At 39.8% G+C, this 13,634-nt stretch overlaps 1 protein-coding gene across 3 annotated transcripts in view; it reads left to right on the plus strand.

Annotated features, from left to right (window-relative positions):
• The first annotated feature begins 3,078 nt into the window (after window positions 1-3,078).
• Window positions 3,079-13,634, plus strand: part of rasgrf2a (Ras protein-specific guanine nucleotide-releasing factor 2a) — a 28,889-nt gene continuing 18,333 nt past the window's right edge. For all 3 annotated transcript variants that reach the window (XM_034547078.1, XM_034547079.1, XM_034547080.1), the window contains exons 1-2: window positions 3,079-3,758; window positions 13,002-13,108. In XM_034547078.1, coding sequence (XP_034402969.1) covers window positions 3,480-3,758; window positions 13,002-13,108 — 386 coding nt within the window. In that variant the 5' untranslated portion in view covers window positions 3,079-3,479. The remainder of the gene's footprint in view (window positions 3,759-13,001; window positions 13,109-13,634) is intronic.

The following is a 13,634-nucleotide window of genomic DNA, read 5'->3' on the forward strand; positions in this document are numbered from 1 at the left end:
ACAAATCAATAACTGGGGTGTTTAAAAACAATACAATGATCAAATACACAATTAGATACTACAAACAGTAGTACAAACTACTACAAACAAATACAGTTAAAAAAGGAAGATTGAAAAATAGTACATTTTTAGCTTTTTCTTAACATATATATATATAAATATATATATTTATATTTATAAATATGTATATTTTTATTTATATTTATATATATATATATATATATATAAATATATATATATTTATATTTATAAATATATATATTTTTTATTTTTATTTATATATAAATATATATATATTTTTTAAATATATATATATATATTTAATAAATATATATATATGAATCTGTTTTGTAGAACAGGAATGGACCTGATAAATTATAAAACTATACATGCAGACTCTAGAAATAAAACACCAGAAATGATGCCACAGAAGATAAATGTAATAAACGCTATATGTATAAAACCTTAATATAAATGTTGTGCATGTGTATCCGTGACGTTTGGTGGTTTATGTGCAGCGGTCCATCGGGGCAGAAACACAGTGATAGTAATCCCCCATAATCCTCTGCTGGCTATATCTACACACGAGAGTGCTGTTATTAAAGCCCCTTATGTCGCAAGACCGTATCATGAGACGATGGCCCCCCGGGACGCGATAAGGGCCCCCGCCGCTCCGGCATCAGACCCACGGCTGCATTGTTTTCATTTGCATCTCTCTGTGTGTTTTGTGTCTCTTTTTAGTCATTTTGCATTGTTTTGCATCTCTTTTTAGTCGTTTTGCATTGTTTTGCATCTCTTTTTAGTCGTTTTGCATCTCTTTATAGTCGTTTTGCATCTCTTTATAGTCGTTTTGCATTGTTTTGCATCTCTTTTTAGTCGTTTTGCATCTCTTTATAGTCGTTTTGCATCTCTTTTTAGTCGTTTTGCATTGTTTTGCATCTCTTTTTAGTCATTTTGCATCTCTTTTTAGTCGTTTTGCATTGTTTTGCATCTCTTTATAGTCGTTTTGCATCTCTTTATAGTCGTTTTGCATTGTTTTGCATCTCTTTTTAGTCGTTTTGCATTGTTTTGCATCTCTTTTTAGTCGTTTTGCATCTCTTTTTGGTTGTTTTGCATCTCTTTTAAGTCGTTTTGCATCTCTTTTTGGTTGTTTTGCATCTCTTTCTAGTCGTTTTGCATCTCTTTCTAGTCGTTTTGCATCTCTTTTTGGTTGTTTTGGATCTCTTTTTAGTCATTTTAGTCGATAAATCTGAATCTAATCTTTCAAAAGTAGTTTTGCTGCGTAAACTTAAGTTCCTCTGAAGAAGCAAGTTTATTTTAAAAAGTCTCAGTTTGAAGCGTAGGAGGACTACCACGCGTCTGTAGTGTTTCCCCTTCAGGCTGAAAACCAGTCTGGAGTCTGGCTGTGATGCAACGCTCTCCCATAACCTCGGAGGGATTGTTTCCTCCGTGCAGCTCCGCTGATGATCTGAAGCTGCGGTGAGACTCTTTTGTTGGTCAGCGTTCCCACTGTCTGCCCGTGGACCTCACATGTGGTCTGTAAAGCTTTGGAAGTGATAAGACGTGACAGGATGAGGTTAATCGTCCTCTGGGGTTTAATGTGCATCGTATATCCTGTTTACAGACAAAATGCCTTTTCCACAGCGCACAGCTGGGCAAAATAAGACATCGCAACTATAAAACATAATTTAATATTCATGTTTGGAAAAAACACATATTTGATGGTTCAAGCTTCTCAAACATGAAGATTTTGCCCGCTTCTCTCCGTTTTCTATCGTAGGGGGAGAGGAGGAGTGGGGGGGAGCTGTCGCCATCTTGGTTTTTGACCGTCGCCATCTTGGTTTTTTGCAACCGGAAATGACACGAGAGGGTGGAGCTATAAGTAAAATTGTACAAGAAGAAAATACTCAGAGTACAAGTACCTTGAATGTATACTTTAGTACAATGTCACCGCTGAGACTTCATCACAGTAAACTGATACTAAGCTGCAGATTAGATGAGAATCATCTGTGTGAGACATTGTGTCTTTTGATGGTGTGATTCCTGTTACCTCAACCTCACTGTGTGTGTGTGTGTGAGTGTGAGTGTGTAAGTCAGGGTTTAATACCCCCCCCTCCCATCATGCACCGTGAACACAAGTGAGAGGCAAACTCTGTGGCAGCTTAGCTCAAAAACACAAATATACACTCACACAAAACATCTGGCTCACTTACACACACACACACACACACACACACACACACACACACACACACACACTATCTAAAGCACTACGACATCTGTTTGTGCGTTCAGGCCGGATGGCGGTTGAAGCACATCACCAGTTTACAGAAATAGAAACTTCTGCTTCTGTGCACATTTCAAGTGTGTGTGTGTGTGTGTGTGTGTGTGTGTGTGTGTGTGTGTGTGTGTGTGTGTGTGTGTGTGTGTGTGTGTGTGTGTGTGTGTGTGTGTGTGTGTGTGTGTGTGTGTGTGTGTGTGTGTGTGTGTGTGTGTGTGTGTGTGTGTGTGTGTGTGTGTGTGTGTGTGTGTGTGTGTGTGTGTGTGTGTGTGTGTGTGTGTGTGTGTGTGTGTGTGTGTGTGTGTGTGTGTGTGTGTGTGTGTGTGTGTGTGTGTGTGGTGACTGTAGGTCAGTGGTTAGCAGGTCTGTCTTTCAATCAGGGGGGTTGGTGGTTCAACCCCCGCCCTAGTCGATGTGTCCTTGAGCAAGACACTTAGCAAGTTCCCTGTAGCTGTTCTACAGCGTATGATTGTAAGTCGCTTTGGATAAAAGTGTCAGCTAAATGACATGTAATGTAATGTGTGTGTGTGTGTCTGCAACAACACCATAATTTGTCTACAATCCTAGTTAAAAACACTATTTATATGTAATTTAAATTGTCAATTAAAAGATGAATGCATTGATTTCAGTGGGAGAGTAACTTCATCTTAATGTTGTGTTATGATGCAGTTTGAGAGGGCAGCTGCTGTGTGGAAACACCCCTGAACCCGTGCCCCCCTTTCACGCGCTCCTGCGCGCACCTGGACCACGAGGGGCGTTCCCGTAGCTCGTGCGCTCCACCTCCTCCGCCCCTCTCGCGCAGCGCGCGGCGGCCTGTCCCTTTAAGTTGTGTCAAAGCCGATTACCGCTGACCTCCGCCGTGATTCTGTGTTCGCCGTCTGTTCCGGTCCGGCGCTCCGGCTCTTTCCGTGTCTGCGCTGCGGGGCCGGCGACACCGCAACCCCCGGGCTTAGAGTGCGGAGCGATGGAGGCGCCGTGAGGTTGTCCCCGACGCGGCTCCGCTGGACCGTAACGCCCCGGTTGAACGTGCGCGGTGTGATGTGCGCCGCGCCGCGGACTCTCTCCAACTTTCTTTTTTTGCTAAACCCCGGATTACCTCCCGTGGAACACCTCCCCGGAGATGTGATGCCTCGGGTTACCGTTTGAAGTTGAAGCACCAGAAACAAAAACCCGAAGAAAAAAAAAAAAAGGATAAAAAATGCAGAAGGGCGTGCGCTACAACGAGGGCCACGCGCTCTACCTGTCCGTGGTCGCGCGTAAAGAGGGCTCCAAGCGCGGCTTCCTGAGCAAGAAGACCACGGAGAACAGCCGCTGGGCGGAGAAGTTCTTCGCGCTGCACCAGAACGTGCTCTTCTACTTCGAGAACGACCAGAGCGCGAGGCCCTCCGGGATATACCTGCTGGAGGGGTGCACGTGCGAGCGGGCACCTGCGCCCAAGGTCTCCGCCATCAGCAAGGAGCCCCCGGAGAAACAGCAGGTGAGTCCCACTGGACTGGACGCACTGGGAGCGGTGGACAGAGAGCCCAGTCAGACCAGTTAAACACGTTTCGGGAAGCTGCTGTTGGAAGTGTAATGTTTTCATTACGTTTATTTTGCTCTATTTTTTTTATGCATCAATGTTTGTCTTTTTTAAACTCTCTGTACTCAGCATTCAAAGTATCTTTATCTTTTTAGTACAAACTAAATGAAGCCTAAATGAAGGAATCCTAAATATATAAAAATATGAAGCATGCTCCTTATAATAATCACTTAAAATGTTCCCATAGAACAGTTAAAATAGAGTCCCACTATAAATACAGCAGGATCATGTAATAAATAAAACGATTATAAGTCTGTTTACATGCAAAGTGACTTATTTATGTGCTTTCTTTATTGAAAGTTTACAGTATGACTTCATTAATCACAGAAAATATGAACAATTCAAATAAAAACATTGTTTTATGGTGCACAGACTTAAATGAGATGCTGTCACATCGTTGTCTCAGCTTGTCTCTATGATGGAAATAATCATAAAACTTACTCTGTGTATTCACAGATGTATTGATCCAGAAATCGTCTAAAGTAAATTTGCTATTTTTTACAATTTATTAATGATTTTATTAACTTTTTCGAGCAAAACTTGTGAGGATTTCCTGCTTTTCTCTGTTTTATGTCGTTATAAAACACTTGATGGACATTTTCACTATTTTCTAATGTTTTACAGACAATAAATGAAGCGATTAATCAGGAAATAAAAAAAAAAATCAGCAAAAAAATATGTTTAATTGTTGATCAGTGAACGCAATTATTTAGAAGGAATGAAAAACCACAAGTTCTGTAAACCGTTGTTTTCAAACGTACATTTATTTTGAATACAAGATGAAGAATCACTTATGTCACGTTTGAAACCTCACCGGATCCATTGGGACGGACATTTTTATTACTCTTTTTTTTATAACTTTCCCAAATCCCTAAAGCACGGGACAGTCCCAGAAGATCTCCAGACATGCCACATTTCCTCCAACATAAAGTGAATATTAAACCTTTATTTAAATGTTGAAACTATCAATAGAGTCCTGAAACATATAATTGTTATCTTCCGGTAAAATTCTGTCCATTGATGAGTTTCATACCTTTGTGGCTTCTCATATAGAGGTTCTGTCCTTTAAACATTATATTTCATTCTAACTACAATTTCTCATCTCATATACTGTATATATTTATTTATATATATATATATATATTAATTTATATATATATTTATTTTGGTATATATTTATTTATTTTGATATATATGTTTTTATTTATTTATATGTATTTATATATATTTATTCATTGATGTTTATATATACATATATTAATTAATGAATTCATATATATATTAATGAATTAATATACTGTGTGAGGGAAGCCTGGGTCGGCCTGCTGAACCTGCTGCCACCGCGACCCGACCCCGGATAAGCGGGTGATAATGGATGGATGGATATATATATATATCCATCCATCCACATACATATATATATATATATATATATATATATATGTATGTGTGTGTATAACGTTCGATACTTGTTAAACCCCAATTATTAAGTTTACTATCACAGAAAATCGAGAAAAATTGAATATATTAATTATATGAGAAGCTGGAACTAGTAAATGTCTGAAAATAACCTGGTTGAGTTGATTGAAATGAGTTAATTAATTTTCTGTCCATTGATCTGTCGACGCGAGTTTTCATCTCTGAACTCTGACTGAGAAACTTCTCACAACGTCCATGTTTTGCAGTACATGTGAACATCTGCACACATCCCATCATCATTCTTGTCCTGCAGACATGAAGAGCCTGATACTATTGATGATTTAAACAGAATGAGAGCGTATGAAAATATTTGTTGTTTGAAAGCTAATTTTAAATGACCCATATTCCTGAAGACCTTTCATCCCGTAGACGAGTCGTCGCTTTCTGAAGTATAAAAAGCTAATTTTCTCCTCCACACTCGGATCCTTTGTGGATAGATCGAGCTCCAGTATATGAGTTATCGGATTTCCAATAACTCCAGAGTGTAAAATCAACATTTTTTTTTTTTTAAGAGATAGATGTTTTAATCCAACAAAATATCCGGGGGACAAGCTAACAACAAACAATAATATAGTTTGTTGCTGTAATAAAAAATCCTGTTGGATGTTAACCCAACGGCTCACCTGTGATCCTGTCGTCAGACATGAAGGAGTCACGAGCAGGATGCAGACGAGGAAATAACTCTTCTGTTAGTTACACTGAAACATGCATGCTTTGTGTCTCTTTGTAGTCATGTTGAGTCTTTGTAGTCACGTTGAGTCTCTTTGTAGTCATGGTGAGACTCTTTGTAGTCATGTTGAGTCTCTTTGTAGTCACGTTGAGTCTCTTTGTAGTCATGTTGAGTCTTTGTAGTCATGTTGAGTCTCTTTGTAGTCATGTTGAGTCTTTGTAGTCATCTTGCGTCTCTTTGTAGTCATGTTGTGCCTCTTTGTAGTCATGTTGAGTCTTTGTAGTCATGTTGAGTCTCTTTGTAGTCACGTTGAAACTCTTTGTAGTCACGTTGAGTCTCTTTGTAGTCACGTTGAGTCTCTTTGTAGTCATGTTGAGTCTCTTTGTAGTCATGTTGCGTATCTTTGTAGTCATGTTGCGTCTCTTTGTAGTCATGTTGTGCCTCTTTGTAGTCACGTTGAGTCTCTTTGTAGTCACGTTGAGTCTCTTTGTAGTCATGTTGAGTCTCTTTGTAGTCATGTTGCGTATCTTTGTAGTCATGTTGCATCTCTTTGTAGTCATGTTGCGTATCTTTGTAGTCATGTTGCATCTCTTTGCAGTCATGTTGAGACTCTTTGTAGTCATGTTGAGTCTCTTTGTAGTCATGTTGAGACTCTTTGTAGTCATGTTGAGTCCCTATGTAGTCACGTTGAGTCTCTTTGTAGTCATGTTGAGTCTCTTTGTAGTCACGTTGAGTCTCTTTGTAGTCACGTTGCGTCTCTTTGTAGTCACGTTGAGTCTCTTTGTAGTCACGTTGAGTCTCTTTGTAGTCATGGTGAGACTCTTTGTAGTCATGGTGAGACTCTTTGTAGTCACGTTGAGTCTCTGTAGTCACGTTGAATCTCTTTGTAGTCATGTTGAGTCTCTTTGTAGTCATGTTGCATCTCTTTGCAGTCATGTTGAGTCTCTTTGTAGTCACGTTGCGTATCTTTGTAGTCATGTTGCGTCTCTTTGCAGTCATCTTGCTTATCTTTGTAGTCATGTTGAGTCTCTTTGTAGTCATGGTGAGACTTTTTGTAGTCACATTGAGTCTCTTTGTAGTCATGTTGAGTCTCTTTGTAGTCACGTTGAGTCTCTTTGTAGTCACGTTGAGTCTCTTTGTAGTCATGTTGAGTCTCTTTGTAGTCATGTTGAGTCTCTTTGTAGTCACGTTGAGTCTCTTTGTAGTCACGTTGAGTCTCTTTGTAGTCATGTTGAGTCTCTTTGTAGTCACGGTGAGACTCTTTGTAGTCACATTGAGTCTCTTTGTAGTCATGTTGGGTCTCTTTGTAGTCACGTTGAGTCTCTTTGTAGTCATGTTGAGTTTAATTTGTTTAATAATTGTTCATTAAAAATAAATTAGTAAATTCATAAATAAGGATGATGATAATAATATGTCTGTTCAATAACTACATAAATAATACTAATAAAGTAAAAATAAATAAGTAAATTATTAAAGGTGATAATAATGTGTCGGTTCAATAACTACATAAATAATACATAATAATAAATAATACATAATAATAAATAATAATAAAGTAAATAAATAAATGAATAGTAAGGTGTCCGGAGCACATTTTAAACTAGTGCAGTGACATTGTGACGTCGCTCTTCGTGGAGGGAAATGAAACTCGTCCGACATTCAGACTCAAACCGTCGTCGTTTGATCTCCTGAAGTCTAAATCTATCGGAACATTAAAGTCAGACAGAACATCGGAGAACATCAGAGAACATCAGAGAACATTAGAGAACATCAGAGCACTCTGGTACAATTGATAACTGGGCTCATTTGATTTCCACTCTCTTCACAGATGCATTAATTATTCAAACTCATAATACTGTTGTTGACGCTCACGACTTTGATCCGAACATCGATCTCAATAAACTAAACATGCTTCTTCTTCTTTGTTGTTGTTGTTGTTGTTGTTGTTGTGAGTCAAGATTTCGTCCTCTTAAAGATGATTCCAGCTTCGCTCTTTAAGAGTGAGAGGAGCTGTTAGTTATTGAACCAAGTTCAATCATTTCAACCTAAATACTTAATACTTGATGGTAAGATTTACAGAACGGAAATATTTATTTAAACTTATTTTGTGTTGAAAAAAACAATTTTTACCGTTTAAATATTCAGGATGCATTTTGTATTATTAGTCCATGTGGACGGTGCAGAAACAAATGATTAAATTTTAAACCACAGAAAGCATTTATGCACATCGACGTTATAACTTTACGTTAGTTTCTACGTGCTGAACACGATGTTTATCACATCCCTCCTAACTGGATTAGTCCAGGATGACTTCAACGGGGAGTGAACATACAATTCACCGCCTAATGAGGCGGAGACATGATAAGCCAGATTAAACAATCACGGAACTCATTGAAGGACTGTGATTGTTTTTGTGCGTTTAGTTGTTTAGAGATGTGTCTGATACGTCAAAACGAACAAAACATGGTTGACAAGGCACTTTTGTTACGTGTGAACCGACTTTTTCTTGGAAATCAGGCTGAAAAAGCAGAGTTTAGGATCTCTTTTTGCTCTGTGTTTGGTCTCCACCGCCTCCCGAGGGAAACGTGCGTCTCTTCAGCCGCTAAACGCTCGACTTTGTTCTCCAACTCGTCGCCGACTGAGTCATTTGCTGCTCGGCGGGTCGTGTGAAGTGGCTTTTTACAGCCTTTTTCTGTTTTTTAAGCTCAAAACGGCTGCTGCCAAATAGAAGTTGCATAACCGTGACTTACAATAAGAGCATCCAACCAGACAGCCCACATTTAAATACAATAATAATGCACATTAAATCTATATGATGAGAGAGAGTGAGATTAAAATTGTAAAAAAAATGCTGAGATTAAATTAAAATGGTAAAGATGCGGGTCACGAAAAATAAATAGTTGAGCTTCATAGAGCTGAGTGGCGCTAGAATCAATGCTAACATATTTATTAGTGCAACTTACATTTAAATATTCTGTAATATCAGTAAAGTACGGTAAGAAGTCCGTTGATTTTTAAAAATAAATTTAATTTAATTGTTGCTTTTATTTTGAAGGGTCGGGTCTCATTTCAGCTTCATGCTAATGCTGCTGCCCATTACAGGCACCAGCTGACCGACGTGTTGCTAATGTACAAAAACATACAAACGCACACAGTGATGGTCACCAAGAGGACGACGACTATGATGATGCTGAAGAAAGATGGATAAATAAATAAGTTCTTTTTTTGGGGTATTAATATGTAATAAAAGCCAAAGATGAAATGTGTAAAATCACATTAAGTTGAATGTTAGAGCAGGATTGTGCTGGCGGTGCTCTGGGAGGCTGCTGTGCTCGAGCTAAGAATAGCATCCTGGTCCTTTGGCCTGCAGCCGCCGCCTGAATAACAAGTCAACACAAGTGCACACCGCTACACACCGGCGCTACACACCGCAGCTACACACTACACACTGCAGCTACACATCACAGCTACACACGCCGCTACACACCACAGCTACACACTACACATCGGCGCTACTCACCACAGCTACACACACCGCTACACAACAGCGCTACACACCAGCGCTACACACCGCAGCTACACACCGCAGCTACACACCGCAGCTACACGCCGCTACACACCGCCGCTACACACCAGCGCTACACACGCCGCTACACACGCCGCTACACACGCCGCTACACACCGCAGCTACACACCGCAGCTACACACCGCAGCTACACACCGCAGCTACACACCGCCGCTACCTGTGTAATGAGCAACAGTGTGTGTGTGTGTGTGTGTGTGTGTGTGTGTGTGTGTGTGTGTGAAGGAACTTCCTTTTATGGAAGATCCAGATTCAATTTAGGCTAATTAGTTTTTCACCAATCCCATTGGTTTCTACTGATGACGTAAAACCGGTCACATTTAATATTTTATTATATTTTATAACACACAATTTGAAACAGTTGGACGTAGTTTGTATCAAAACAACATGTTTTAAAATGTTCAGACATTTTCAAAACTTCTTCAGAAATTTTTTTCTTCATTTTTTTTTTTTTTGGGGGGACATTTTAACAACTTTTCTCAAACTTTTTCTGGTGAATTTTACACATTTTTCAGAATTTGTTCACGTATTTGTCGGACGCTATTCTTGCAGTTTTTACATTTTTAATTTTCAGACATTTTCCACATATATTTTCCAAACTTCTTCAGAAATTTTAACTAAATTTTTCACATTATGAGATTTTTCAGTTTTTAAAAATGTTTTGAACCCTTTTTGGGATATTTCAACAACATTTCTCAAACTTTTTCTGGTAAATTTTACACACATTTTTCAGAATTTGTTCACGTATTTGTCGGATGCTAATTCTTGCATTTTTTGTTCATTGGAGGAACACGTCACACGAAACAAGAAGAAAAGATATCAGGCTTTGTTCAATGTTGTCCACAAATTGTTCTTTTACACACATTTTATATTAAAAAAAGATGTTTTTACACATTTTCCAGATTATTATTTTTTGCACATGTCTCATGTGACGGAGCTCTATTACACAGCAGACATGTCGGGCTTTGATGAACGTCTTTTAAACCCTGAGAGCTGAGCTGATGCTTTCTGTGACTGGACGTAGTGATGCTGAGTGCAGCGCAAAGCAGGACCTAAAGCTCTCTCTCTCTCTCTCTCTCTCTCTGTGTCTCTCTCTCATTGTTATCCTCCAGCTTAAAGCAGGCTTGTGGCCGTGGAAGCTGCATTAGCAATGCGAGGAACTGAACGAGCCCTGATGGTTATGTAAACCCTCCCTCCCCCCAACACACACACACACACACACACACAAACAAACAAGCCCTTAATCCTCTCTCTGGTCCGACACACGCTAGCAAGTGTCTGTTGCCGCTTATCATTGCATCATCACCAGACGGGCCTACTTTCCGCCTCCGGGTCGAGTGCATCGTGTAAGAAAAGATGCAGCGGCCTCGTTGCAACGAGCCAAAACGTGGAAAAAACAAAGAAAAAAAGCTCTTTATCAGCAGAAAAATTAGTTTTCCTAACTTTCTGCTATATATCCTACATATAATTTAAAAAACAATTTGATATATGCCGATTTTCAAGTTCTCTTCATGCTCACAAATCTGCAGTTTATCAGAAATGATGCAGTTTGCTTTTCTCTTTAGGTGATTTAAAGAATCACATTATGAAACCTGTTCATATTTAATTTAGAACCAGACGCTTGAGACGTCGACTGCGTCCAAAAGAAAAGGTAGACTGACCCCGGATCAGTCTGCAGCAGAGAAACGTGCCACTGTTGTCGTCTCTGCAGAGTTCAGGCCTGGAGCACGAAGCCGTGCATGAAACTGATCTACATTCACTTATAAATACTTAATAAATAATGTATAAATGTCCTTGTGTCTTTTTGTATAAGCGGGTGAAAAACCAAATGAACGGGTGTTTTTTTTAAAATGACAAAATGTTAAATATATTAAATGTTAATCATGTCGTGAAAGTTTAACAGTCACAGTTATATAAAACAGTTATAAATCACTGTATCTGCCGTCCTTATGGTTAAAGTTTTACGCATTCTTGAATATAAAACACGTGTCTTCGGTTTCTCGGACACATTTTTTTTTTAATATCTTAATTTTCAGATGAGAAGTCTGTGATTTTACGTCGTTTCTGACACGTAACTTATTCTTTTTGTGGACAAAAAGTTAATATTTTTGTGTGAGTGGTTTGTCGGAGTTATAACACATCATCATCATCATCATCATCATCTTCATCATAGAGCTCCAGTCCAGACTTTTGCTTTTCCGTCCCGTATAAAAAAACGTTTCTCTAAATCTTCCGAGCGCCGTAATCCTGTGCAGTTAAAAACAAAGTAGCCCGATAATCGGACCAAAGCCCCGTTCGGTCCGGATTAACGGCACATTCAGCCGGACAAAGCCGATACCGGAGAGTTCAACGGGGGGCAGAGGTGCGTTTGAGTAAAAAAACCCAAAAAAAAACCTCATAACCTCGTTATCATTCATACGTGAGCCGTTCAGATATTATTATCCAGTGTGACGTACGCTTCACTCTCTCTGACACGCATCAACAATAAACTCCCGTGAATCTAATTATATACAATAGAAACAAAGACGCTACAGAAGTTGCTTGAGAATCGTGATTTTTTAAAAAGTTTTCTTCGGTCTCAAAGTGCTCCAGTGGTAGTCGATCATGAATAATTAAAATACTTGAAAATGCCCCATTGGACTTCAGAATATCCCAAAAACGGAATATGATGTTTGCTACATTAAATTCAGAGTATTGTCACAGAGATTTAAAGTTTTGGGCTTCGTCCTGTTGCATCTTGTTGTCACCGAACGACAATGCACCAAAGTCGTGGACGTCTTCGTCCTGCAAGGCATCGAGTTGCTGCGACGTTTTAATGCTTTGCTGCTGCAGCAGGAAGCTTCCGTCCTCGTAATAACGGCGGATTGAGACGTTAACGTTGCACTTAGGTATCAGGTCTGACTGCCAGAGTGCTCACTTTGTATTCTGAGCACTATTTAAGTTTACGTGAGCTGGAGAGCTCTGTGAGTCACTGCCTGTGGTCGGGGATGAAGATGTTGTTGGAGTTCATCATAATAATAATAATAATAATAATAATGATTGTTGGTTAAAGCTGCATTCTCTCTACTGACCACCAGGGGGCGATTCCTCTGGTTGTATAGAAATCTATGCTTCATGTGTTAAAGCTGCATTCTCTCTCCTGACCACCAGGGGGCGACTCCTCTGGTTGTATAGAAGTCTATGCTTCATGTGTTAAAGCTGCATTCTCTCTCCTGACCACCAGGGGGCGACTCCTCTGGTTGTATAGAAGTCTATGCTTCATGTGTTAAAGCTGCATTCTCTCTCCTGACCACCAGGGGGTCGACTCCTCTGGTTGTATAGAAGTCTATATAAATGACTCTACTTCTCTTGATTTATCCCCTCATTAAACATTGTAAACATGAGTTTATGGTCTGTTTTCTCCACTCAGCACTACTTCCTGGTGATTTTTGGCCACGATGGGCAGAAACCGTTGGAACTGCGGACGGAGGAAGAGTCGGACTGCAACGAGTGGGTGGAGTGCATCCAGCAGGCCAGGTACGGAGAAGAGTTCACAGGGAAGTACATTTACCAGAGTACTTCAAGTACGAGGTACTTGTACTTTGCTTGAATAATATGCTACCGCTGCTGTAATGGTTGGTTGAATTTGAATCTACACAGATGTCACTACACAGCCTTGTGTGTGTGTGTGTGTTTGTGTGTGTTTGTGTGTATGTGTTTGTGTGTGTGTGTTTGTGTTTGTGTGTGTGTGTGTTTATCTGTGTGTGTGTCTGTGCGTGTTTGTGTGTGTGTGTTCGTGTTTGTATGTTTGTTTGTGTGTGTGTGTGTTTGTGTGTCTGTGTGTGTGTGTGTGTATTTGTGTGTCTGTGTGTGTGTGTGTGTGTGTGTGCGTGCGTGTGTTTGTGTGTGTGTGTGTGTGTGCGTGTGTTTGTGTGTGTGTGCGTGTGTTTGTGTGTCTGTCTGTGTGTGTGTGTGTGCGTGTGTTTGTGTGTGTGTGTGTGTGTTTGTGTGTGTGTGTGTGTGTGTGTGTGTGTGTTCTGCTTGCAGCGGTTCACATTTAGGT

Source organism: Cyclopterus lumpus, chromosome 12 (assembly GCF_009769545.1).
Source record: "Cyclopterus lumpus isolate fCycLum1 chromosome 12, fCycLum1.pri, whole genome shotgun sequence".
Taxonomy (NCBI): domain Eukaryota; kingdom Metazoa; phylum Chordata; class Actinopteri; order Perciformes; family Cyclopteridae; genus Cyclopterus; species Cyclopterus lumpus.